This window comes from Psammomys obesus, unplaced genomic scaffold (assembly GCF_907164565.1).
Source record: "Psammomys obesus unplaced genomic scaffold, mPsaObe1.curated_primary_1811, whole genome shotgun sequence".
In the NCBI taxonomy this organism is placed as follows: Eukaryota; Metazoa; Chordata; class Mammalia; order Rodentia; family Muridae; genus Psammomys; species Psammomys obesus.
In genome coordinates, this window is record NW_026594311.1 from 537,824 (window position 1) to 564,540 (window position 26,717).

Sequence of the window (26,717 nt, forward strand, 5' to 3'; positions counted from 1 at the left end):
GGAAAACTAAGCCCCACTGTCCATGGCTTGTCTCCTATCCAGAATATAACCCGTCCCTGAAAAGGCTGAGCTTCCATGATATGAATCTTGCAGACTGTCAGAGTGAGGTGCTCTTTTTGCTACAGAATCTGACCCTTCAAGGTAAGATCCTAATCCAGAACCTGAACATTCCTGTGTCCTCATTGTAGTTTTGCCACTATCTCAGTGTACAATCACTGTTCCTTCCCTGGTCTTACATCTTCCTTGACTTGACTATAAAGGATGTAGAACTTGTATGACCTTCCTTCTAATCTCCCAAATTCAACTTCTGCTACAAACATGAGCATTTACCCAATTTTTAGTACCTCACCATTTTGTTTTTTGTTTTTAAGGGGCTAGTAGATGGTAGTAGCACACTGGGTGGGTTCAACTGAAAAATAAGATAGTGGGTAGAAATGAACAATGCTGTTGTGGCACCTTCCTTTCAGATGCTCACGGTGACTAAAGAGAGGAAGAGGTGGAGAAAAGTGTCCCTGCAGAGATGCTTCTCCTGGCAAACACTTAGGCTCAATATCTTATTTGAATTAAATTCCAACATTGCTTGGGACATTACAGATTATTCTTCTTTTCGGGTCTCTATAAAATGTTCACATACCTTGCTAGGACCACCTGAGGCAGAAAGAACAGCACCAGCCCTACTTCAGTCATCCATATATTCTACTTTCTCTTGACAGAGATTACCTTCTCCTTCTGCCGTCTGTTTGAGAAGCGCCCAGCCCAATTTCTTCCTGAGATGGTTGCTGCTATGAAAGGAAACTCGACACTGAAGGGCCTTCGACTACCAGGGAACCGCCTGGGTAGGGACCATACCCTGGAGAGGAAGGAAGGAACCTTTGACCTAGAAACTTTTGGGGTAAAGGTATTGCCCACTCCACTGAAAAGACAGTGGTTGCAATATAGATATTTCAGTATTAGGTTTTTAGAACTGCTAGGTCTAGGGCTCTCCCAAGCTAGAGCTGGGGTAGGATACACTTGTTTCGCTGTACTTGGGTAGAGGTAATGAGTACCCCCCTCCCTCTCTCCAGGGAATGCTGGCCTGTTGGCCCTAGCAGATGTTTTCTCAGAGGACTCTTCCTCTTCTCTCTGTCAGTTGGATATCAGGTAAGCTAGGGGTTGGGAGACGAGGGATATAGACCAAAGCCTAGTTGCTTCCTGCATACCTAACCCATCTCTTCCCTACCAGTTCCAACTGCATCAAGCCAGATGGGCTTCTGGAGTTTGCCAAGCGACTAGAACGCTGGGGTCGTGGAGCCTTTGGTCACCTACGCCTCTTCCAGAACTGGCTAGACCAGGATGCAGTCACAGCAAGGGAAGCAATCCGGCGGCTCCGGGCTACCTGCCATGTGGTCAGCGACTCGTGGGACTCATCCCAGGCCTTTGCAGATTATGTCAGCACCATGTGATGGGGTCTGTACCTCACAGACCCATTCTCAGTACCATCAGCTTGCAGGGGCTGAGGTATGGGCTGCCCAGAATCCCCAGCCACCAATTCTGTCATTCTCCTTCTTCCACTTTGTCTATTTTTGTTTTGTTTTCATCTTCCCTTGCACTGAGGTCCTGGAGGCCTTGATGAGGCCCAGCAAAGGCATTCCCATAACTGAGTTCAGAGGCTTTACGCCACTTACTCAGTACTCTGGGAACCCCAGGTCAGGAGGTTATAGGTCATTATCTTTACTGAGAAAAGCTCCCTACCCCTGCTCTGGGGTTACCTGCTTTACTCCTCAAGCAGGCACCCAGGCTTTAGAGACATATAGAAATGCCCACCACCAGGCCTCTTCCCTCCTGGGCTTACCAATCTGTTCCCAGGCCTCAGTTCCTTTCATGCCTTTATTCCTTTCTTTTTTTTTTTTAAACCAAAAAAAGTTTTTCTTACAAAATAAATTTTGGGCAAACATCATGCAGCCCTTCTTGATGATTTTCTCTCAGAGAACAAAACTGAACAGAGCCTCATGAGAGAGACAGAGAATCCCTTTTCCCTGTATCCTTCCCCTAAACACTACATCCAGACCAGCTGGTTATCAGTGGAGGCCCCGCTGCTCCTCATGAGAACGCTGGTGGAAGACGAAGGTGATGGCTGTAGGTGAAGCATCCCAGGCAGCCTGGAGTACCTCATCCTGGAGCCCCCGTTTATCTGTGCTATGATTCCACTGAGCCAGGTCTGAAGTGCAGTCAGAGCCATCTGGGGGCGGCCAGACCTGGCGGCTGTTTACACAACGGCGGCAATGCAGCCTGAGGTCGGAGGACAAAGTTGTGGTCATTACAGATCTTATTTCTGTGCTGTTCAGGTAGCTCAGATTATGACAAGGGCATTCCACGTACCTGTCATGTGTGTCGCTGAGGCTGGCTTCATCCAGGACAAACAGCTCTTTCAGCTCACCAAGAGAGAAGTGCCGTTCTACATCCTGCTCTTCATCCACCACACAGCTGCTCAGTGCCTTCTTATGGCTCTGTCGCTGAAAGATCTTCTCCTCGATTGTTCCTGCCTAGGAGTAGGATGAAATGTAGGGCTCAGCCATCCCTGAGGGAGCAGGAAAACCCAGGGGTTGAAGACATCTTGAAAAAGGGCAATGAATGAAAAGGACAGATCCTATGTTAATATCTGTCTCATAGTTAATATCCATTTTTATAGTTCTAAGATCAAAATAACCAGGTTATTTGCTACACCAGTGGAGGATATCGGGGCTTGGCTAAATCCATTTAGGGTAAACAGGTTGTATCAAGCCCAACTTTCATTTAGTATCATCTGAGTATTTTATGTCAGGTGAAATATCCCTATGTCCTTGAGGCCATAGAACACTTCGATATAAAAAATATAAAGACTATAAACAGACTCACAATGGCAAAAATCTGTATACCGTACCCAAGGTCCCATAAAAGGAGTTGAGAAGTTCAGAAAATGCAAAAAATAGGAGCCGACTTAAAAAAAAAAAAATGGATTACAAGTCAAGAGCAAAGTCAATAAACTGGGCAAGTGAGTAGTATAGTATAGCCTTAAGAGTACGTAGATGAGAGCTGGAGAGATGGTGGCTCAGTGGTTAAGAGCACTGTCTGCACTTCCAAAGGTCCTGAGTTCCAATTCCTAGCAATCAAATGGTGGCTCATAACCACAATACCGGAATCTGATGCCTGCTTCTATCATGCAGATAGCGCACTCACATTAAATAAATAAAATCTTTAAAAAAGAATTTTTTTTAAATACACAGATGAGGGAACCAAAATCAATAGAGATGAAGTCAAGCATGAAAACTGCATGGTACTCAGCATAGCCATATATTAGGGAAAATGTCCAAAATCAATGAGCCAGAGCCACAACAGTATACATGATCTGTAGTGGATAATTGAAAACATTATTATTATTGCTTCTTAGACCAACTGGACAAGGACTGTGAGAAGATTTTAAAGCAAATGACAGCATGAAAGAAAATAGTGGCCCATAAAAAGTATATGCTGAACAAGCATTCATAGAGCACAGCAAGAAACATCTGGAGGTTAGGTGGAGGGAAAAAAGAAGGGATGAGGGAGAACAGGAGAGTAAAGAACAGTGTAGCCAGATAAAGACAGAAGGAAAAGGAGACGATGAGAAACAAGATGGTCGTGTCTCCTGACCCACCCCCAACCCGACCACCATCAGCATCCTTACAGATAGCAGTCGGTAAATATAGCAGGTCTTCTTTTGACCATCACGCCAGACTCGGGCCATAGCTTGTTCATCATTGGCTGGGTTCCAGTCAGGATCAAACATGACCAGCCGGTTGGCACCAATGAGATTAAGACCACAGCCCCCAGCTTTGCTGCTCAGCATGAAGACAAAATCAGGGCTCTGGGAAGAAAACAAGGAGGGAGTGGGGTACACACACTGGAAACATAAACTAGGAATGTCTCTTAACTCTTCTAGACTCATCCTGAGGACCACAAGTGGCTCTGCCTACCATTCAATTTCCCAACCCACAAAGTCAGTTAAGCCAGTCATCACTGATCAGCTTCATCTAATCACACCCACCAGAACACAACAAAACAATGAAACTGTCCCCTTATAGCTTCTCTGCCAACGCTTAATTCTTATGCTACTGCATTGGTGTACTTACTGATGGACTATTAAAGCGCTCCACAACCTTGGCTCGCTTCTTAATGGACATCGTGCCATCCAGGCGAACATACAAATACCTGGAGGGACATTCAAAGATCAAGACCCAAGAAGGATGGATCCCTTGGAGCTTTGGCTATGAAGAAGACTGGATTAACTTTTTCTGAGGCTGCTCATGCATAGTCTAAGGCCTCCCAAAGAGAAGGATAGAGAAGTAAGGGCAGGAATTCTGATCTGTGGGAGTACTTGAAAGACTAGGATATCAGCCTGTTCAGTGATGGAGCTACTGCCATCACAGCCACTAGGGAAGGGAAGTTCTCAGGACAGTCCTTCATATAGCCACATTTTGATAAACATCCAATAATCACAAACCCCTAGTCTTCCCAGAGTGCCAGTAAGGAAGACATCCCTTTGTTACCCTGGCTAGACTCTTCCTACCTTCGAGCCCGACACAGCTTTTCAAAGAGATCCAATGTCTGAGTATAATTAGACACCAGCACGACTTTGTCACTGCTCCGGCTTCGAGTCATGGCCAGAATGTAATCAAGGACCAGCATCTTACCTAGGAAAAGTGACTACTGTCAGTCCTCACAATTGGTCATCCAGGGATTGTTACACTTGGTATCCTGCTTTCAGACAGGATAGCTTCAGCACAGAGGTAATTTTCTATTGTTCTCCTAGAGTTCCTTATCCAGGGAGAACATCTGAGAGGGAGGACTCACCTGACAGCTGTGGCTCTACAGCTTTAGCAGTATAACCAGGTGGGAAGACATCCAAAGTACCCTCAAAGCCATCTTCCTCTGCCACACACTTCTCATAGATTAGAGCCGGATCTGGGGAAAAAAAAAAATTAATCAACCAAACAAAACCATACCTAAATGCTAGCAACTTTGCTTTGCTGAACCTTCTGCTTCAATGCTCACTTTTCTGGATATCTGGCACGGATTTATGGACTCACAACTAGACTCACTTGGTCCACTTTTCCAAGTTCCCACAGGGTGTAACCACTATCATCTGGAAACCTAGATAGACTGCATCACTCACTACTATGTTCTGTCTCATGTTGTACCAGAGGATATGTACATACAAGGACTCAAATACACAGCACATTTCAAACATCAAGGATGGACTGCGCGGAAGACAAGTAAAGTTTGCCAAGTAAAGGTTCACAGAGTAGAGTCCACATGTGGCCTCCATGAGGTCTCTAGAGAAGTTCTGGGTCACCAGGCTATTCACAGGGACTTCCTCTCCCTTGCTCACTCACATAGAAGATACTGGGCATGGGCACACTCACGGTTACATAGCTTCTTCAGCGAGGTGATAGAAGACAGGGAAGACACACTGATCTTGCCTTCACGCAATACTTCCTCAGGCTTAGCCTGTCTCAGAAATCTCTTGTATAGCTCAGTTTGAAGGGGTGTCAGCCTGAAAATAAAAGAGCAGGCAACTCAATAAAAAAAGCTGGAGTACACACGACTACCCTGGAAACATCTTGAGATTCAGCCACACTTCAGAAGCTAAGCTTGTACCCACTCACGGCACACCTTTCAGCTGAGTTCAGTACCTACAACAAACCACCTGCTCAATCTTCACTGGCAAATACTTAGAGAGGATATCCGATGTTCTCCGTATCAGGCACCTAGGGGAAATGAGAAAAGGTAAAAGGCTGATGACACCAATGTGCTATGCACTAGAACCAAAGCTTCTACCTAGGGAACCAAGACTCACTCTATTTTATAGGGTGTCAGACCTACTATTTCTATGAGCTACATTATAGACTCATCATTTCACATGAGATTTATTTACTTGTTTCAGAGTCTCAATTTGGAACAAAGACCTTTAAAATTGTCTGCTTTAAACTGACAACTCCTCTTGTTCCTTTTGGCTTGCTGGCTGGTCTTTAAAAGAAAGCTAAGGTCTTGCATTCACCCTGCAGTATGGCAAAAAGTGGGTCACAAGCTTTAAGCCTTTCTTTTTGTTAAGTGTTATGTACATGAGTGTTCTCCTTGCATGTATTTCTATCACCATGTTCATACCTAGTGCCCTCAAATGAGGGAAGAGGGCACCAGATTTCCTGGAACTGGAGTTATGGGTGCTACTATTTGGACATTGGGAACCCCCACAAAAACAACCTGTGTTCTCCAGTTAACTAAACCAATACTCCAGTCCCTAAACTGTAGGTCTTTACTGGGAGGCATCTATTTGCATCTGCACAGGTATCCGCTGTCACAGGACCTCAGAGTCATTAAGCCCTTATCTTCTGGACAGACCAGAAAAAGAGGGGTCTTCTGAGTACCTGCCTAGTCAGGCACGATAGCACATGCCTGTAATCCAAACATCTGGGAGAAAGCCTGGGATACATGAGGTACTAGCTCAAAAGAAGAGAAAGAAGGGGGCTATAGCTGTAGCTTCATGAGACGCAATAATTCTACCATGTATAATTGGTAAGAAGAGGTAGCCATTAAGTGGGGAGGACAGGGCATTCAATTCATCAAGGGTACATGCCAATAACAGGAGTCCAGAATGTACTTGCCCTTGGTTCATTTAAAAGCCCTGAAAAATAAATCAACACCCTTGGCCTGCTAGCCACACAAAGATTCTTCAGCTCTCCAACCCACCACAGAACTAGTCTACACAGAAACCTGATGCTTTAGGTTAAAAACAACTGTCAAGAAGCTTCTGAAGTGCTGACAAGGATATGTCTTGTTCAGGAAGGCTGATAGAACAAAACAGACCACAGGGCTACCCAGAAGTGGAACTTAGCCTGTAAGACTTTGTTATTTATTCAGTGACAATTCATGACACAGATCCCATTCCTTCCCTCAAACACCAGCCCTTTAGAGGCTCCAGACAGACCAAGCCCACAGTTTAGGCAGTTTTCAGATGTCTTGGAAGGCCATTTGGATGAACAAAGTTGAGGCTATTACCTATTCACAATACTGATGAGCTCCCGCAAACGTTCCTCCCCAAGGTGCCTATCTGCCTCACTGGCAGCTGCATCTCGACTCTTCAAAATTGGCAGCTCAAAATGCTTCTTGAACTCATGGGCAGTTCCTAAACACAGGAAAAATTGAATATTAAAGCACGGAAGGGTAGAATGATTTTTCTCACTGCTAATAATGACAGATCACCATGTTACCAATCCTCCTCCCTCCCTCCCACCCCCATTTTTTTCCTGGACTCACTTTGTAGACCAGGCTGGCCTCTAATTCACAAAGATTCACCTGCCTCTGCCTCCCTGAGTGCTGGGATTACAGGCATGTGGCACTGAATCCATCTCTCCCTCTCACACACAACAAAGTTTAAAAAAAACAACTGGGTGGTGGTGGTGCCAACTTTAATCCCAGCACTCAGGAGGCAGAGGCAGTTAGATCTCTGTGAGTTTGAGGCCAACGTGGTCTACAAAGGGAGTTCCAGGATAGACAGGGCTATACAGAGAAATCCTGTTTCAAAAAACTAAAGAGAGTGGGGAAAAAAAAGACATCAGGCATGATGGTACACGACTTTAATCCCAGCAGAGGCAAGTAGTTCAAAGCTTCCTGGTCAACATAGGAGACTCCTGGCCAACTAGGGCTACATAGTGAGGTCTGTCTCAAACAATAAATAAGTAAAAGATCTGGCTGTATGGAGTACAAAGACATGGTTCAGTAGGTAAGAACACTGGCTACTCTTCCACAGGAACCCAGGATCAAATCTCAGCTCTCACAGGGTGACCCAGAACTATCTGTAACTCTAACTCCAAGGGATCTCATGCCCTCTTTCTGGCTCTGTGGGCAACAGGCACACACATGATACACTGACAAAGCACATAAACACAAAGTAAATATATTAAAAAAAAAAAAAAAAAAAAAACCCAACATACTAGCCATGTTACATATCTGTCAATCTAGAAATCAGGAAACTGAGGCAGAAGTTTGAGGCAAACATAGACTACACAGCAAGACCCTGCCTCAAAACAAACAAACAACAAGACAGAAAAGATTATCTGGTGAGATGGTTCGGCGTGGCTTGCTGCTCAGCCTGAGTTTGATCCCTAGAACCTATGGATGGAAGGAGGAAGCCATCTTCCTACAAGCTGTTCTCTGGCATCCTAACAGTAAGTTTAAAATGAAAAACAAATAAGCAAGTTTTAAAAAACATTTTTCTAACTTAAAGAAAAGGTTAAACAGTCAGGCACACAGCAGCAATCCCAGTATTGTAATCCCAGTACTCAGGAGTCTGAGGCAAGATCTCACAATTCAGGTTACCCTGAGCTACCTAGCAAAAACCCATAGGCTAGACTTTGTCATTTTTGAGACAGGATTTGTTGATCTGGCTCTTGCAAAATAGCCACCTGCCTCAGCACTTATAGTAACTGGGCTTAAATCTCTCACTTAACATATAGCACACATAAGTTTTGAAGAACAACTGTAATTGTCCCAATGACTTTAAGGAAAAGAGAAAAACTTTTCTGCTGTTTTGCTGGAGTCAAATGCTTAAGAAAAGGTAAAAAGGAGCTGGAGAGATGGCTCAGTGGTTAAGAGCACCTGTTGCTCTTACAGAGGACCCAGGTTCAGTCCACAGCATCCACATAGCAGCTCCAGCTCTAGGGAATCTGATGTCCTCTTCTGGCCTCCATAGGTACTGCATGCATATAGTGCACAAGCACACACAAAGACAAAACACCCACACACACGCCTTTAATCCACGTCCTCAGGAAGAAGAGGCAAGCAGATATCTGTGAGTTTGAGGCCAGTCTACAGAAGGAATTCCAGGACAGCCAGGGCTACACAAAAAGAAACCCTGTCTCAAAAAACAAAAACTAACACAAAATACAAATGTGGAAAGAAAAGACAAAGTCCTGAAGCTTTCAAAGCAGATGAATTAAAACTTAGAATATATTCCTATTACTTACTGCTGTACATTGTGTGAATGAATAAAGCAGCTTTTTAATTCAAAAGTATAAAATAGTATTGATTCAGGGATGCAGAGAACATCAAGACAATGGATGGGAATTTAGGAAAACTTATCAGGACATATTATTAAGCTGAATATGCTAGTACATACATGCCTACATTTCCACTCAGTTCAGTCTGCCAAGTGTGATTGTGATTACAGGTGTGAGATTAAGTCACCATGCCTGGCCTTATTCTTTTCTTTCTCATTTTATTTGTTTGTTTGTTTATGGGTGAAGTTTCCTTATGTAGTCCTGCTACCTCCTGAGTGTTGGGATTACAAACATGTGCCCACATACTTGGCCTCAAGAACAGTCTTGTCTGGAAGGATATGGTGGCACACGCCTTTAATCCCAGCACGTAGGAGGCAGAGGCAGGTTTCCTAGTTTAAAGCCAGTGCGATCTACAGAATGAGTTCCAGGACAGCCAGGGCTGTTATACAGAGAAACCTTGTCAAAAAAAAAAAAAAAAAAAAGGAAAGAAAAGGAAGTGAAAATGAAAATGAAGAACAACTGAGAAAGATAACTGAAATCCACTTCTAGAAATCACACATGAACATACAAACGAGATTTTTTTACACACACACACACACCATTAATCTATGATGCCTGGGAAAAAGGTAGTAATTACAATGGGGTAGGAGGCCAGATGTGGCAGTAACTGAACTACTGATAGTTTCACAGATGTTTTGTTGCAATAATCTTCTTGGCCAGTATGTTCTATCTAAAAAGAATTTTCTGAGTACTAGAACAATGGGAAAGCTAGAGGTCGCTGGCCAGTCGGTGGTTCAGTGAAAGACTGTCTCAAAAAAAATAAGGTGACAAGCAAGTGGGATGGCTCAGCTAGTAAGGGACTTGTCACAAAGCCTGTCAACCTGAGTTCAGTTCCTAGGACCCACATGGATGGGAACTCTTACAACACACACATACTCACCCCATCCCATACACAAAAAAGTTTTAAACTAAGGTAGAGAGCTACAGAGATAGCTCAGAGTTTAAAAGCATATATAGATTCTTGCAGGACCCAAATTCAGTTCCTACTACCCTTGAAGGGCAGCTCACAACTGACTGTAACTCTAGCTCCAGAGGATTTAAATCTAACACTCTCCTCTGAAGTCAATAGGCAGATGTACCAATGTACACAAGACAGACACTAAAGGCCTGAAAAGACACCTCAGCAGTTAAGAGCGCTTGCTCCTCTTGCAAAGGACCTGGTTCAGTTCCCAGAACCCACACAGTGACTAACAACCATCTGGACACCTCTAATTTCAGGAGATCTGATGCCAAGGGCACCAGGCACAGACATGATGGCGTACATATATGTATGTAGGCAAAACAGTCACACATAAAAATTTTGAAAAATAAATTTAAAGATTATTTTAAATAAATTTTTAAAAATTTTAAAACTAATGTAGAGAGCAACTAAAGAAAAGGCCTATACACAGGCACCTACATGGCTATCCCCACATTAACATATATCACACATAATTTTAACTATCGTCTACACAGGTAACACTGCCTCGACAGAAGACAAATGGACCAAGTGGGTCTTCCTGAGTTGCTCTACAGTCAAAGCCACTCAAAAGCTTTGCCTCCCCACCCCCTTTTTCTTTTTTGAGGAAAGCTCTAACGTAGCCCAGATTAACCTCAAACTCCCTATGTAGCTGGAAATGTGTTGAACCTGGTCTTCCTGCCTCCATCTCCCAGGTGCTGCCATTACAGGTATCAGCTGGGCTATGGCTGGGCTACCCCCTGACAAGAGAACCCTTCTATAAGAGTGTCTGGTGACCCGCATCTAAATGGTCATGTCTCCCTGCTCTCCTTCGCTAGAGTTACACTCTAAGGACAAAACAGGCAGGGTTCCTTACCCAAAATGCCTGAATTAACAAAGTGCACCAAGCTGAAATATTCAAGCAAGTCATTTTGGATGGGTGTCCCGGAGATGAGCACCCGCCGGCTGGTATTCAAGCTGTCCAGAGCCTGGTAAGTCTGATTCTCAGAGTTCTTAAGCCTGTGGCCCTGCAAGATAATTAATTCTCACTTAGAAGAGTTCATAGTCTTAAATGATAAAACTAAATGATAACAAAGTATAGCGTCACAAACATCACAATTCCTAAAGTTGCAGGAACTAGGCAGGCAGCTTAAGTTTCTTTACCTCCTGGCTTGGAGGAAGTACTAGGCTCACAAGGTAGACCAATGTGACATCAAAAAGCAAGGATCCCCTCTGTCCCCTCCCATTCCCTCATGTCCAAACCACTACTAACCAATCTTTCACACTCCATGTGGCCATGTTACAGACCTATGCTTTCAGGGAGTCCTACTCCTCCCTAGCAGTCCAACCAACCCAGAGCTTTCAGAGCCAAGTGCCTTGATGTCTTATTCGAGCTAAAAGAACTCAGCTGTACTCCACCTTCAGGGAGAGGCCATACAGCTAATGTATCCAAAGAGCTGCCCCTCATAGTTCAGCTCTTCTCTAACCTGTCTTCCTGTAGGCATCTCTGTAACTTCTCTTTAAGCCATTTATTCTCAAGAAAATAGAAAAGGAGTCTTCCTAAGAACCAAGTAGCCAAGATCAGGCCAACAGTCTTTCTGTTCCATGCTGAGAAAGACACACACACACAAATTACACTTGTCCTATTCAGCCTTCCTTTGACGATGTTATTAAACAAAGACTCTTCTCTGACTCCCTCATAACCCATACAGCAAATGGAAATTATATTCATTTTAGAAATGAAGAAACTAACGCTTAGAGAGGTAAACAGTCACCCAAAAATCACACTGTACAAGTTTAACGGAGCTATAACTGGAACTCCAATGTCTGTTAACTGTGTGCCCTGTCTCTTGCCCACTGTCAACAAGACACAGACTTCTTAAGCACATTTTTGCTATGTACAATACTTTCAGTGCACTGAATAGTCATGTACAAAGTACTGCTCACTGGGTGTTAGTTAAATGTCAAATAAATTCAGGTTCATCTAAGAAAAAATTTAAACAAAATTTTAACTTTTAATGGGCATTGATATAGTGAGAATTGTATAATTTTGGTTTCTGTAAAAAACACAGAAATGTTATGGGAATGTTTTTGTTTTTATCTGAGATGTGGGGATATGAGGCTGCTTCACAGCAGCGGACTATGATTTGCCTTGTGCTTCAACGGAGGCATGATTTTTGCTAGCTGCAGATAGTTTCTGTGTGTGACGTTTGGAATTCTGGGGACTTTTCAGAGGACATATAAATACTAGAGCACCGAAGGTGGGTGGCTGGTTGGTGATTGGATGCTGTTGGTTGCAGCTTATCCAAAGAAACGAGGAAAAAAAAATTAGATAACCTGATGGGGAAGATCAAACTTGCCCCCAAAAACTCAACACCCCTAATCAGCAGGAAGTAGTCTAACATTAATGACATCCCCCCCATTCCCCTCTATCCTTTTTTCTCTATTAGTGTTAGGGAGTTGAAAGGAAAGAAGTATAGGAGTGGAGAGGGTGAAAGAGAGAAAGGAACCCACAATGTAGTAAACACTGGCTACACATGAACAATTGGGGTTCCTTTAAACCCTGAAAAACTCCCTGAAAAAAAAAAAAAAAAGGCATCCCAGAATTCCAAGGGCTTGGCCCCTAATAGGCACTTGGCTGGAACAGTCTGAGTCTGTGGACAGGACAGCCAACTCTAGCTCCTACTGAACCAATCACTGAGCTCCAGTCAGGGCCTATCACTACCATCACATTGGGGGAGGGGAGAGACCAGCTTCTGAGCTAGGAATGGTAGCCCACACCTGTAACCCCAGATTCAGAAGCCTGAGATAAGAGGACTGCCAAATATGAATCCAGCTTGGGCTTACATAGGTCTATGCCAACCTGGACTAGAGGAGACCCTATCTATGGAAAAATAAGTAAATCTAGATGTTCCCAGGGAAAAAGAGCTTCAGCTTGCTTTCTCTAATATAGTCCCTTGACCTAGACCAGGCTGCTATCAGTCACCCTACATGGTGATAAAAAAAAAAACAGATACCAAGCCCTGAGCACAAGACTGTCGCTATACTCTATGTATTCTATACTGCTATGTATTAGGAGGAATTGCTCATCATTGTATCAGGAAACTCAACAGACAATAACAGACTCTTCATAAAGATAAAAGGCCAATTGGAAAATAGTTCAGAACCAGCAATCAGGGTCTCCAAAAGTAAACTTTTGACCTGTCTTCTCCCTAAACACATACACTCTCTTCTTCCTCTCTCTTTGCCTATAGCAAGAAATATTCCCAGGTAACCTCCCACCAAGTACTAATCAGGCACACTGCTCCTGAAATTAGGCCAGATCAGGTACAATCAGGCAATAAGGGCAAAGACCTCCCTGAGCTAGCTGCCAATTACTTGACAGACAGAACCGCCTCTCAACTATTCTCCACCATAACCCCAAGTATGCCAAGTAATCTTAGGCTTCCCAAGAAATGAAAATATGGTAGAGCAGTCTCGTGGTGGCCACAAAATCCTTTCACAGTGAGAAACCCACCAGCCTCATTGCTTTCTAGCATCTCTACCACCATGCATACATACTAGTCAGAAATGCACGGCTAGCCTATAAAATCTATAGATAGATAGATAGATAGATAGATAGATAGATAGATAGATAGATAGATAGATAGATAGACAGATAAATGGACGAGTGTATGAATGAATAGATATACAGACAGACAGACACTTGACCTGGAGAGATACCTCGGGTTAAGAGTGCTCATTACTCTTGCAGAGGACCCAGGCGATATACCCAGCACTCAGAGAGCTGACAATAGCCCTTAACTCCAGTTTAAGGAAATCTAACTTCTTCTGACCTCCAGAGGCTCCTGCACGCATGGCACACATACATGAACCCAGGCATACACACATACACATAAACTTAGGAACAAAACCTTACAAAAAATGTCCACACTAGGACTTTGCTTTTGTTGTGTTTGGGTTTTTTTTTTGTTGTTGTTTTTTGTAGCCTAAGCTGGCATGAACTTTTTCTACATAAAATTTTTTTCATTAATGTGTATGTGTGTCTGCATGAGTTTATCTGTACATGTGTGCATGTGCCTGCAGAAGCCAGAAAGTGTTAGATACTGTGGAACTGGAGTTACATGTGTGGTTATGAAATAGCCGGGCATAGTGGCACACATCTGTAATCCCAGCACTCGGGATGCAGAGGCAGGCGGATCTCTGTGAGTTAGGAGACCAACCTTAACTACAGAGTGAGTCCAAGACAGCCAAGGCTACACAGAGAAACCCTGTCTCAAAAACAAAACAAAAACAACAAACGTGTGGTTATGAGCCACCTCATGTGTGCTGAGAATCAAACCCAGGACATCTTTAAGATCAGTGTTTTTGTCAATGTTCCATTGGTGTGAAAAGAAACCACAAGCAAATTAATTCTTATAAAAGAAAAGTACTTAATTGGGAGTTTGCTTAGTTTCAGAAGATTACTCCATTATCATGCACAGGTAGGTAAAGAGCAGTAGCTGAGAGCTACATTCTGATCAGAGAGAAAAACTGGATCTGGCATGGGCTTTTGAAACCTCAAACATTTCCTTCAACAAAGTCACACTTCCTAATCCTTCTTCCTTTCAAGCAGTTCCACTCCCTAGTGACTAAGCAGTGAAATACATGAGCCTATGGGGGCCTCTCTTACTGAGAGAGTAAGTATGCTCAATAAGAGCATTGAGCTACCCAGCCAACTCTCCAGCCCCTGGCACCAACGCTTGATCATCTCAGCTTTCGAGTTTCTAGAATTATAGGCTTGTGCCATCATACGATGTAACACAACAGACTTTCTTATCTAACCATCCAAACATTACTAACCGAGAATAAAAAGCAGCTTTAACAAGACTTAGCTTAGGAGAAACCAGGTACTGGGATAAGAGCTTCCCCAATCAATTTACTGAATCCTCACAATAATCCTACCAGGCAGGTAGAGTCACTCTATTTTCCTGATGCAGAAACAGCAGCTCACACAGTTAAGTAACTTAAGTATAAGGCCACACTACTAAGTGACAGAGCCTGGATCTTAATAAAGGTGTCTAATAATTCTAAAACTCGTTCCCTTAAGCACTGTGTGGTGTCTCACTACATCTAAATCTCTCCCAATCTTCCCAAAGTCTTTCTCTGGTCTAGGATTACTATTTGGAAGGGGGGTACCAATTGGACCACAGTAGCTAAACTCTCCTCGGAGTTTTCTTTGTTTGACACAGGGTCTCATGGAGCGTGTTTACTAGCCTAGAACTCACTATAGCAGACCAAGCCACAAAGTCACAGACCCACTTGTCTCTGCCTCCTGAGCGCTGAAATTAGAGTGTGTGTCACCCTGCCCAGCTCCTCAGTTTTATGCACTGTCCCATCCCTCCTTTGGCAAACTGGTGTCATAGGATCTCCCACTCACTTGTCCCCTCCAGTGTGGCATTCTCTGTTCCTAGCATTCCCCAGTGACTAGTGGAGTCCTGGGACAGGAATGATTAATAAAAACTGACATCCTGATCTTCTATCACCCAGACCACAAAGTGTTAAGTACCTCGTCACATATGACCAGTCCAACATTTCCTTTTTTAAGGGCTCCAACATGAAGGCGGAAAGTCTCGTAGGAAATGATAAGAATGGGAGAAGGCACTCTAGCTCCACGCTGGTTCATGAATCCTTCTACAACAGAGAAGTGTCAGCACAAATTAGATCATCTTAGAGAAAAACAGACTGATCGCTGTTTAACATCGCCTAGAAAGAACTGTTTGCAGTTCAGCTGTTTTTCAATGGCAATTTCCCCACTTGTGCCCACACTGCCATCAATGCTGGCCACAAGTGAACACAAAGTAAAAAGCTAACATTTCATACCCAGTTTTCGGTCTATCTCGTCCTTAGAGCCTCCATCGATGGCCAGAGGTTGGATCCTCCCTCCAAGCCATTTCCCAACCTCATTGTACCAGTTCTTCACCAGGCTGGAAGGTGACACTACCACTGCTTTCTCAATTTCTGGCTTGCACTCTGGGCTCTGGCGTAAAAGTGTCCACATCAGTGTGATGCACTGTAGTGTCTTTCCCAGGCCCATCTCATCAGCCATGATGCAGCCATGGCTGCCAGGGATTCGACGACTGGTGACACACTCCCACAGGAACTTCACTCCCTGATGAATAACACCATTTAGTCCACCTTGGCTCCTACTTAGACCCTGGTGCCACCCACCCTCCCTCTGACCCTCCTTTACCTCTCTCTGGTGAGGCCGCAACACCTTACTGAGAATAGGATCAACAACCACGTGGACAGGGAGTGTGTTCCTGAGAAAATACAGCAGAAAACAGTCCGTGGTCAACAGGCAAGGGCAACCTCAGGAAGTCAACCTCTGATGACCCAGAGCCCCAGACAGCACCTTCTCCATCAGGTGACAAACCAAGGTGCAGTCCTGCTCTAGGAGGACTCCTGTCCCCACCTCATCACTTGTTCCTCCCAATAAGCATGGCAGAAGGTAGAGAGGAACCCCCACAACCCGAATACAACCACTCTCTCTAACAATCTCCTTCCCAACCATTTGCTCTTGTTGTCAAGACAGCTGACAGCCTATAACCCCAAGCAAGGAGGGAATCACAAAAAACACCCTCCATCCTCGTAGGCATATACACTTACAGTGGGCCAGAACTACTCAAAAAATACCAGTGTGCATACTTGTCAAGCTTCAGCTGGTCATGGACGCTCAGTGGGGGAGGCTCATACAAAACCAAGGCACCTTCTTCCAGAGGGTCATGGAGGGCACGACGAACACCAGCCCTTTTCAGGCCCAATGCACGAGAGCCCAGAGGACCTAGATATCAGCAACCAAGCTGTGAGCTAATCCTCTATATTCAGGCACTCCAGCTATATATTCAGCAGCCCCAACTCAAATGCCCATCCTTAATGTAACTTTCCTGAATACCCACCTCCTTTCCCAGAACTCCTTCAAACCATCTCTACATCTCTGTCTGACCATTATCTCCTCAACCCTCAAGCGTTTTTCCTATTTTATTTCTCCTATTCAACTACAAAGTTCTGAGGGCTTTATGGCGTTCATCTCGAGTCAACTGTAGCAAAGTCTGAAACTCAACAGAGGCCTTTCATATATGAGAACTTGAGAGCTGGTCACTTCCGTCCTCAGTCCAATTCAGGCACAATGCAATGTCCTAAACAAGACAAAGGAAAACTGTGGGAATCAGACCTCCCACAGTCAACCTTACAAAGGAACTAACACTGAACATGCTTGAACTGAATGAAGGCCAGGACCATTAGCCACCAGGCTCACCAAGAGCTTTCGGAGCACTGACATGCCCCACTAAGATGATGGGCAATTAGTCTTGGCAATTCTCGCCAAATGTAGTATAGCCTTCACACAGGCCTCAGGAGGATTGCATGGAATACATTCACCAATGGACTGACATGGACTGACTTATTGTAAGCATTGCATATAAATCTTTAATCTGTTCAGGCACATTGACACAAAGGACTCAAAAAACAGGAAAAGATATGCCAGGCATGGTGGTGCGCACTTGAAATACCATCACTTAGAATACAGAGGCAGGAGAATTGCTGTGATTAAGGGCACTCTGGGTCATATAACAAAAGCCTACGTCAAAACAAACAGATCAGAGATGTTTTAGCAGTTACAGCGTGTGCTGGGTGTGATTCCCAAGTCGGGCAAGTCACAACTGCCTGTAAGTCCAGCTTCAGGGATCCAATGCCTCTGACCTCCTTGATAAGACAGACAAACAGATGAATGGAAAAACAGATGGACAGAGGAGCATGCAACACAACACATACACATTATTAAAAACATCATAAACTGCCAGACATAGCACTTAGGAGACAGAGGCAGGCAGATCTCTGTAAAACCTGTCAGTCAAGTCTACAAAGTCCATTCATGGTTACACATTGAGACCCTGTCTCAACCAAAACATACAACGAACTTTAAAAACAAAACACAAAAACAACTATCCAACAAAAATGAAAACTAAAAACAAAAATCCAACTAACCAAATAAGAAAACCCATAAAGCAAACTATGCAGGAAACAAAAAGTAAAAAAACAAAAGAAAACAAAACCCCACAAAGTCTCCATTTTACCTTGATAATTTGGAATGGGGACCTTGAAAGGCTTTGACAAAATGCTTCGAATAAATGCTTCCTAAAAAGAAAAAGGAATACAGGAATTAAAGACTGTTGAAGATGTTATATTACAGACCAATAGTCTTATATGTTCCATTTCAGGGTTTCTTAGATTAATTTTACTTTATGTGTATTGGTGATTTATGACTCTAAGACCAAGGTAACTACCAGCCCAAATAAATTTGTTGCTGTATCATTTCTGCCAGCTGTTTGATTTTCATAAATCTGTATGAGCCTTCCTGAAAATTAAACAGCCAGCCAAAGATTAGAACATAAGCACCACCATCGGTAAAATACTAACAGAGGAAAGGAGCAATGACACATAACTGCACCCATAAATGACCCAGCTAAAAAGAGCAGAATCTCTTATATTGTGTCACAGCTCGGGAGGCAGCGTAAGACTGTCTTAACTACAGACTCTAGCCGGGCTGGCTTCGAACTTTCAATCCTCCTGCCTCAGCTTCCTGAGATAATAGCATGTACTACATCTAGTTTCCTATGACTTAATCCTCCCTAAGACCCCTATGAGGTCCAGGAAAGCACAGTGATACAAACCTACAATCCTAGTGCAAAGGAGACTAGCCAAGGAGAATACTGAGCCTGAAACCAGCTTGGGTAAAATCTTGTCATTCCCCCCCCCCAAAAAAAAAAAGATTAAGCCAGTGCGGTAGCTTATACCTGTTTACCCAGAATTTGAGGAGTAGAGGCAGGAGGATCAAGAGCTCAAGATCTATACAGTAGTTTTGAAGTCAGCCTGGGCTACAGGAGACCCTGCTTCAAAAAGTGGGGAAGGTGCCTGGAGAAAGAGCTCAACGGTTGAGAGGGCTCCCTGCTTTTCCAGGACTCGAGTTCAGTTTGGGAAGATTTGGAACTACTCAGAAATCCAGCTCCAGGAGATCAACGCCTTCATCTGGCCTCTGATGGCACCCACACACAAATGGTATACACTCGCATACATATTCACACTCACACACACACACACACACACACACACACACACGGTGCCTGCTACACACTCAACTGAGTTAGCACCCAAGATCCACAGTGAGAAGACAAATTCCAACAAGTTGTCCTGGCTTTCACAGGTGCCCCGCACATGCACACCTGCACTCACACACGTCCACGCGCAGACAATACCCAGCCGAGACAGATGGGAGCTTTCCTGAGTCTATGGCCTTTGCTTTTGACCTCTTACCTAACCTTTTATTTATGGCCATGCATATCAGCCCAAAGCCAGTGACTGCTTCCTGCCATGGGAAGGTCCAAGACAAGGAAACATGTTAAAAAGGTATAAAGAGGGTAAGATCATCAATAACAACAACAAAAAAGCCAACTAACCTGTGGGCTAACCTGAAAACAAGACTACTCAATGGGCTATGAGGCAAAGCTGAAGGAAGAAAGGTTGGGGGGAGGGAAGTGTTGGGATCCATAAGCAGGCATCTCTACGGACAGTCCCCAAGAGACCTGACAAACGGGACATGAGGCATCTGTCAGGCCACCTACGACCATTTGCGAACCACCTGCACATACTCTGGGTCACCTTATATGAGAACTCATACCACCTCCTTTCTCTCTCCCTTACCCTGCCCAGAGACTGTCTCTGTGACCCCCTCCCCCTTCCCTTAATAAAACCTCCCACAGGGACCCAGTCATGTGGCATGATTTATAACCTGCCATATAACTCCGCTGCACAATCCTAACAGGGAGGAAGAGGAGACAGGAGAATTAAAGATGAATTAAGTGACAACTCTCAAAAAAAACTTTGATCTTTGTCCGTATACACCTGGATTATTCAGGGAGTTACAATAGCTTGTAAACCTTGGCAATACCAAAGCTAGTACCCGGGAGTGCAAGGAGATGTAGTGTGTGCTATGGAGGATGATGCACAGAAGTGGGGTCTTTCCTTCCACCACATGGGTCCTGGTGATCAAACTCAGGTCCATCAAGCTTTGTGTCAGATCCTATAGCCACTGAACCATTGTAACAGCCCTGGTTTTATTCAGTTTCTTAAGAAAGGGTCTCACTCGGTAGCCCAGGCTGGCCTGAAATTCACAACAGTCTTCCTGCACTCAGCCTGGGCTATACAATGCGAGTCTCGCTTAGTCAATCAATGGAATTACATTCTAAAGGGTATTTGTTAGAGGGACTGCTAAAAGGCAAAATACCTACACCTATACTATCAGCAGGAAAACACCCAGGAGGTAGAGGGAGCTCACTATGCAGGCCAGGACAGCCTTGAATTTGCCTCTGAATACCTGGGATTAAACAGCCATTTTGAAAACAACCATTTGTATGTTATCCTTGTCAAATGTGTAACAATTATACCATGAGACATCTAGTAGCACAGAGTTCAAGTCCAGCCTGGGCAACTTAGTAAGATCCCATCTCCAAGCACAAAGTGGGGGAAAAAAAGGCTGGAGATACAGCTCAGTATAGAATAGTATTTCTCAACCTCCCTAACACTGCAACCCTTTAATGCAATTCCTCATGTTGCGGTGACCCCAACCATAAAATTATTTTAGTTGCTACTTCCTAACTGTAGTTTTGCTACTGTTATGAATTGTAAACCCTTTTGGAGATAGGTTTGCCAAAGAGATTGCAACCCACAGGTTGAAAACCGCTGATATAAGACATGTTAAAGCACCTATACCGAGGTGGGCATGGCGGTACACAGATCCCAACAGGGGTGGTCGGACCTCTGAGTTTGAGGCCAGCTTGTTCCACAAAGTGAGTTCCAAGACAGCCAGCACTACAACAGAGAAAGCCAGAAGCAATAACAAAAGGACTAGGAGGAGGGGGACCAGTAAAGCAAGGGGAAGGTGGGGGAGGGGATGAAGACCAAACAAAGAACACAGTATGGTGCAAAATACTCATTCTAAAAAGAATCAAACCAGGGTGAATTTCCTAATCCAGGCTGGCCAGATTCTGCCTGCCCCTGCCTCCCAGGCTGCAAAATTACTTCTAGATCTTTACTAATATACAAATGACTAAATTCAGTTATATTTCCCATTTCTCAAAAGTTTGATAAGAAAAACTTGGGCTGGTCAGCACTGGCCACTAAACTTAGCAACCTATATTTAATCCCTGGAATCCTGAAAACCATAAAGTAAAATGAAAGAAATAAGCTATGAAGTTACCCTCTAACCTCCACACAGCATGGATGCATGCCCGTGTGTGCAAACATAAACACACAAGATAAAAAGGTATGTGCAACAACAACAAAAGAAAGTCAGGTGTAGTAGAGCACACTTTTAATCCCACCACTCAGGAGCCAGAAGCAGGTGAATCTCTTTCAATGCCAGCCTGGTCCACATAGTATGACCAGCCAGGACTACCAGGAGACCTTGACTTTAAATAAACAAACAAACAAACAAACAGACCAGCCAGGACTACTAGGAGACCTTGACTTTAAATAAATAAATAAATGAATAAATGAATAAAAAGTAAGTAAATAAAAGTGTTCAAAATAATTTAAGACCCTGACATGATAAATTGAACACTAGAGGAAACAAAAGCATTTTCTAAGGCATAAAAAATTGAGCCAGTTGGCACACACTTGTAATTCAGCATCCAGGAAATAAAGGAGGGGTGATTAAAGGTTCATGGCACTACTGGCTGTTCTTCCAGAGAACCTGGGTTCCATTCCCAGCACCCACAAGTTGGGCAGATCACAAATACCTGTAACTCCAATTCCAGGGGACCTGACACCCTCTTTTGACCTGTGCAAGCACCAGGCATACATATGATGCACAGACATACATGCAGGCAAAATACCCACACATATATAAGTAAATAAATAAAAGTTCTGCATAATTCCAAGGCCATCCTGGGCCTACATGAAACAACTACCTCAGAAAAAAGGAGACAAACAAAACAATGCTACACCCTTCCTCCTTGACTTTCATTTCCTTAGGAATCTGAGCCACCTTAGACCCGGTACCCTGCTGTGGTGGTGCATACCTTTAATCCCAGCACTAGGAGGCAGAGGTAATCCAAAGCAAATCCGGGACAGCCAGGGCTACACAGAGAAACCCTGTCTCCAAAAAAAAAAAAAAAAAAAAAAAGTAGATCTGGTACCCACACAGTTATATACAAGGGAAGACTCCAAATAAGCCTCACTCTGCAGGGAAAGAATCTACTGTGGCAAAATAATTGGGTACACACACACACACACACACACACACACACACACACACACACACAACCAGGCTGCTTATGACTTACATGTTGACTGCTATCCAGACAGGGTGGTCGGTTGAGTAACTGAGTCAAAGGCTTCCGAAAGGGAGACAGGAAACACTGCTGGGGCTGGGTTTCTTCACTGGCCTTGCGTTTCTTGGGAGTCTAGGAGAAGCCGGAAAGCTATATTGCAACACCGGGACAACCCCAGGGTCCACCCTAATGGCGACCAGCAATGTAAGTACTTAGTAGAGTAAAGCGGTGCTGAGCACCAGTAGTACCAGGCAGCTGAGACGCTGAGGCAAGCTAGCAATCTCGCTCAGTTGTTGAGTTTGTTTGTCTAGCAAATAGAAAAGCCTGTACCAGGGGGCGTGCGTGACAGAAAAAAAAATGCCAGCAAGATATAGCGGCACACAGCTGTAAGCCCAGCGGTTGGGCAACGGAGGCAGGAGGAGGAGAAATTCAAGCCCATGCGTGGCCACAGAGCAAATTTGAGGCCAACCTGGATTACAAAAACAAATGTACTTTTTATCAGGTACCACATGCAACTCTTGACATGTATTACCATATATGACTATCACTGCAATTCTAAGATAAAAAAAAAAAAAAAAAACAACCAGCATTCTTATAAGCACCATACAAATGCAACTCCATTCATGACTCACCTGCAGAGATTTTTGTAAATGGTAAGAGGCAGCCATTGTCCCTCCCTCACAGGTAAAAACTCCCTGCAAAGCGCAATGCTAATGGGCCCCACCCTCGGGCAAGCACTGAGGTTTACTCTGGAGGGGGAAGGAGGAAGCTCAACTTACTGAGGACTGCCTGGGTGAGGGGGATCCACTTGTCTCCAAGCCTAAATGACCTTGATTCCCAAACCCACATAGTACAAGGAGATAACTGACTCTCCTAAGTGACATGGTATATACATACTCTCCCCAAAATAAATTTAAGAAAAGTGAACCCCAAGCCATCAGGCAAGAGCACACTTAGACCAGCGTCAAGCTACCCTAATCAATGTGATACTATAAGGCACACCTGAACCATTCACCAGGGGCCCTCCTCCTCAAGTGCCTTTACTCATATACAGACACTAACAAATAGAAGTGCCTTAAAGGACAGACCATTAATCCCAGAACTCAGTAGGCATAGGCAGGGGGATCTGTCTGCTCTACATAGTGGACTCCAAGTCAGCCAGAGAGCTACATAACAGAAAATTCCCGTCTCAAAAGACAAACCAATAAATAAATTAAATAATTTACAAAAAGACGCGACAGGCCGGCATGGTTGTGAATGCCTTTAATCCCTGCACTTGGGAGGCAGGTGGATATCTAAATTCTGAGGCTGGCCTGAACTACAGAACAAGTTTGGGAGCAGCCAGGGCTACCAGAGAAACCCTAAAGCGCCCACGTTCCAGAACTACTTTTTTTCTCTTTGATGCAGTTTCGTGTAGCCCTGGCTGGCCTGCGTACACTGTGTTGTCTAGGGAAGTGCCCAGACAGCGGGTGTGCACGACCACAGCCACTTTTTGCAGCACGGGGAACACTCCTCCCACCAAGAAAACAGAGGCTGTATTAGTTTCTAGTGAACCTCCCTGAAGGACAATTTTATTAATCTCATTCAATGCCTGGTACATTGTAAGTTTTCATTAAAAATTTACTTAAGCCTAGCTGTGGTGGTGAACACATTTAATCCCAGCACTCTGGAGGCAGAGGCAGGTGGATCTCTGTGAGTTTAAAGCCAGCCTAGTCTACAGAGCAAGTTACAGGTCAGCGAGGAGGGCCACACAGAGAAACCCTGTTTCAAAAAAAAAAAAAAAAAAAAAACAATTCTGAATGTATGAAAGATACTTTCTGAAGATGACTATGAACCTCGGGCGCCAACCCCACACTCCTTTCCTGTCCAAACTTCCCTGTTTCCCCCCATCCTCCCTATTCCCCTGAACACTCACTACTGTGCCAGGATGCCAGTCTTCATCATCAGATGATCTGCTTTCTGGTTTCCTCCTGGCCACCTGGCTAGGAGCTAAGCTCCTCCTCTGTAAGGGAGAACAGAACGTGAGTACCTGCAGAGATCAGGCAGCAAGGCCCCTGAGGTCTGCTTAAGGTCACACTTACCATCCTGGGCGCAGAAGCATCAGATGTCAAGCACCCATCGGCCAAGTTAAAAACACTCAAAAACAGAAGGCAAGACCAAGGGATGTTACAGAGGCGAGCTGCTAGATCATTGAAAAGATTTTCTAAAAGGTCGGCATGAGTGGGAGGGACGCAACCAGAAGAGGCTAGGGTCCAAAATAGGAATGTCGCCAGTGACCCAAGTCTCAAGAAATCCAAAGCGCAAGTCCAGGCGGAGTCGGCTATAATCTAAGTTAACGGGGAGAGGAAGCAGATGAGGTTGCAGATGAGCAAGGTGGAGTCGGAATAATGTCCCTCGCTAGGCTGCTTCCCTGAAGGTATCACTAGTCACCAGAAAATCAGAGGCTTAAGTACGAAGGCGAGGTGCCTGGATCCTCCGGAGGGGAACGGGAATTTACCACAGCTGGACTGATGCCGAACCTCAGCCGAGGAAGGTCAAGGTCAGGAAAGAGCTGAGGGAAGTTAAACAGGAGCCTGGGAAGGACCAGTAAGAGATCTAGGCTGTGAGGAGGAGAATCTTAGCAGAGGCAAAGAGCGACTCCGGTATCTCTCCCCGAATCTTCCTCCTTCCAGAGCACGCGTTAACAGCCCGCAGGCAGTGGTCAACAGAGCCTCCCGCCACTCTGCCGCCGCATCCCGCCATTGGCTGCGCTCGTCGACTTGGCGCTCCGCGCTCCCGCCTGAAGGAAGAGGCGGGCCTACGGCCGAAGCTGCTGAGGGTTGGATTTCCGCCGAGCGGTGCAACAGACCGCTGGGAGGCGTGGCTGCGCCGGTGAGCGCCGCTGCGGGGCGGCGGGACGCGTCCCCGCTCCTGCGTTTGGCCCAAGCAGGTGAACCAAACAGATGGTTTGCGCCAAAGTGACGTGCGGAGGAGTCGCTACCTGCGCTAGATTAGGAAAGGCGCCACATATCTGGGAATTTGGTTCGGGCTCTTAGGGCCCTGTTTTTCCTGTGCCTGAGCCGGAGGGCAGGCAAAGCCAATGTCCAGTCGAACGGTGAGCAGAGGCATTGGTGCTGCACTGCCCGTTGGTCTGAGATGCCTTGAAATAAGCCGCCTTTTCCTGGGGCGGAGTTGTGATCTTTCGAATCAGGCATAATCACCCCCATTCTCTCAAAACCAGTTTCCCTTTATCTAAGTGATAGTATAGTACCTCACCTAAAGGGTTATTCTTAGTCGAAAATTAAAGTGAGCAAAGTAGTGGCGAAGGACACGCCTTTAATCCTAGCACCCACTACGCAAAGACAAGCGGATCTCTGTAGGGCTAGGCTGGTCCTCATGGTGAATTCCAGGACACCGAGAGCTCTGTAGAGACCCTGTCTCAAACAAAAGTGTTCAAAGCACTTAACATAGTCCCCGTGCGTCACCTAAGGGCTCAGTAACCACGACAGCATACCCATGACATTTACCATTATCTGCTTAAAATATTCTTAGCTATTACAATTCATTTAATGTCCTCAGCGTTATAAGATAGACTCACTGTCCCCATTTTGTTTTTAGGTGGGGCCTAGGAATATACACAGTGGTAGAGCATTCAGTTTATGAGGTCATACGAGTAATCCCTATCACTGCTAAGGTTTGTTTTTGTGTGGGACAAGGTCTTGCTGTGTAACCATTTAAACATACGATCCCTCTGTCCGCAACCTGCCTGACAGGAATGAGAATATACTAAAGAGACATTATGTCCTTTCCTTAGCTTTTAGACTGTGGGAACAATGAACCCAAGAAATGTGAATTTCCCTAGGAATCACTTGCTGGAAGAAGGCTGTGAGCAGCTAAAAGAAGAACAAAGACACGTACACAAAAAGGAAAGTTAACTTCATTGCCATGATTATGAGGCCAGCCTGGGCTACATAATCAGAACCTGTGTAGTGAGAATTTTAGAATTTTTGGTTTCTTTAAAAAGCACAGAAATAAGAACGTTTTCATTTTAATCCCAGGGCTGCTTCAGACTATCCACAGCAGCTGACTATAATTTGCCTTATGCTCTAGCGGAAGTGTAATGTTGCCAGCTGAAGGTAGTTTAAGAAGAAATAAATTAGATTCAAGGATCTCTCTCTCTCTTTCTCCCTCTCAATCCCCCTTTTCCCTCTCCTTTCTGTCCTATCTAGTGATAGGGGATGTAGGGGGAATAAAGGGTGGGAAAAAGAAGCCACAAAGTAGCAAAGACCAGCTATGAGCAAAGAAGAAATTAGATTCAAGAAT

General features: G+C 44.6%; 2 protein-coding genes across 3 annotated transcripts in view; one reads left to right on the top strand and one right to left on the bottom strand.

The window, feature by feature from the left end:
• Positions 1–1,936, top strand: part of Lrrc41 (leucine rich repeat containing 41) — a 19,619-nt gene extending 17,683 nt beyond the window's left edge. Inside the window, exons 7-10 of the mRNA XM_055618444.1 lie at positions 43–141; positions 714–836; positions 1,065–1,140; positions 1,223–1,936. Of these exons, the coding sequence (XP_055474419.1) occupies positions 43–141; positions 714–836; positions 1,065–1,140; positions 1,223–1,442 (518 nt within the window). The 3' untranslated portion in view covers positions 1,443–1,936. The remainder of the gene's footprint in view (positions 1–42; positions 142–713; positions 837–1,064; positions 1,141–1,222) is intronic.
• Rad54l (RAD54 like) lies at positions 1,918–25,136 on the bottom strand. Of its 2 annotated transcripts, XM_055618446.1 has the most exons (18): positions 24,497–25,136; positions 24,331–24,417; positions 22,428–22,547; positions 18,162–18,222; positions 16,735–16,870; positions 16,280–16,349; positions 15,910–16,198; positions 15,596–15,720; positions 10,925–11,075; positions 7,051–7,177; positions 5,688–5,762; positions 5,418–5,548; positions 4,846–4,956; positions 4,562–4,685; positions 4,125–4,203; positions 3,680–3,859; positions 2,359–2,522; positions 1,918–2,268 (listed from the first exon to the last, which is right to left on the bottom strand). In XM_055618446.1, the coding sequence occupies exons 1-18, from the start codon at positions 24,497–24,499 to the stop codon at positions 2,058–2,060; spliced, it is 2,244 nt and encodes a 747-aa protein (XP_055474421.1). In that variant the 5' UTR covers positions 24,500–25,136; the 3' UTR covers positions 1,918–2,057. The 2 variants fall into 2 exon arrangements, with proteins under 2 accessions (XP_055474421.1, XP_055474420.1); XM_055618445.1 differs by having other exon boundaries at positions 1,918–2,522.
• Positions 25,137–26,717: the final 1,581 nt, after the last annotated feature.

Bases quoted from the DNA above. Each gene is read 5' to 3' on its own strand.
- Rad54l (XM_055618445.1), bottom strand. The intron at 4,957-5,417 runs GTGAGTGTGCCC...TTTTTTCCCCAG, and splicing joins GCTGAAGAAGCTATGTAACC to ATCCGGCTCTAATCTATGAG. The intron at 2,523-3,679 runs GTAAGGATGCTG...TCCTACTCCTAG, and splicing joins ATATTTACCGACTGCTATCT to GCAGGAACAATCGAGGAGAA.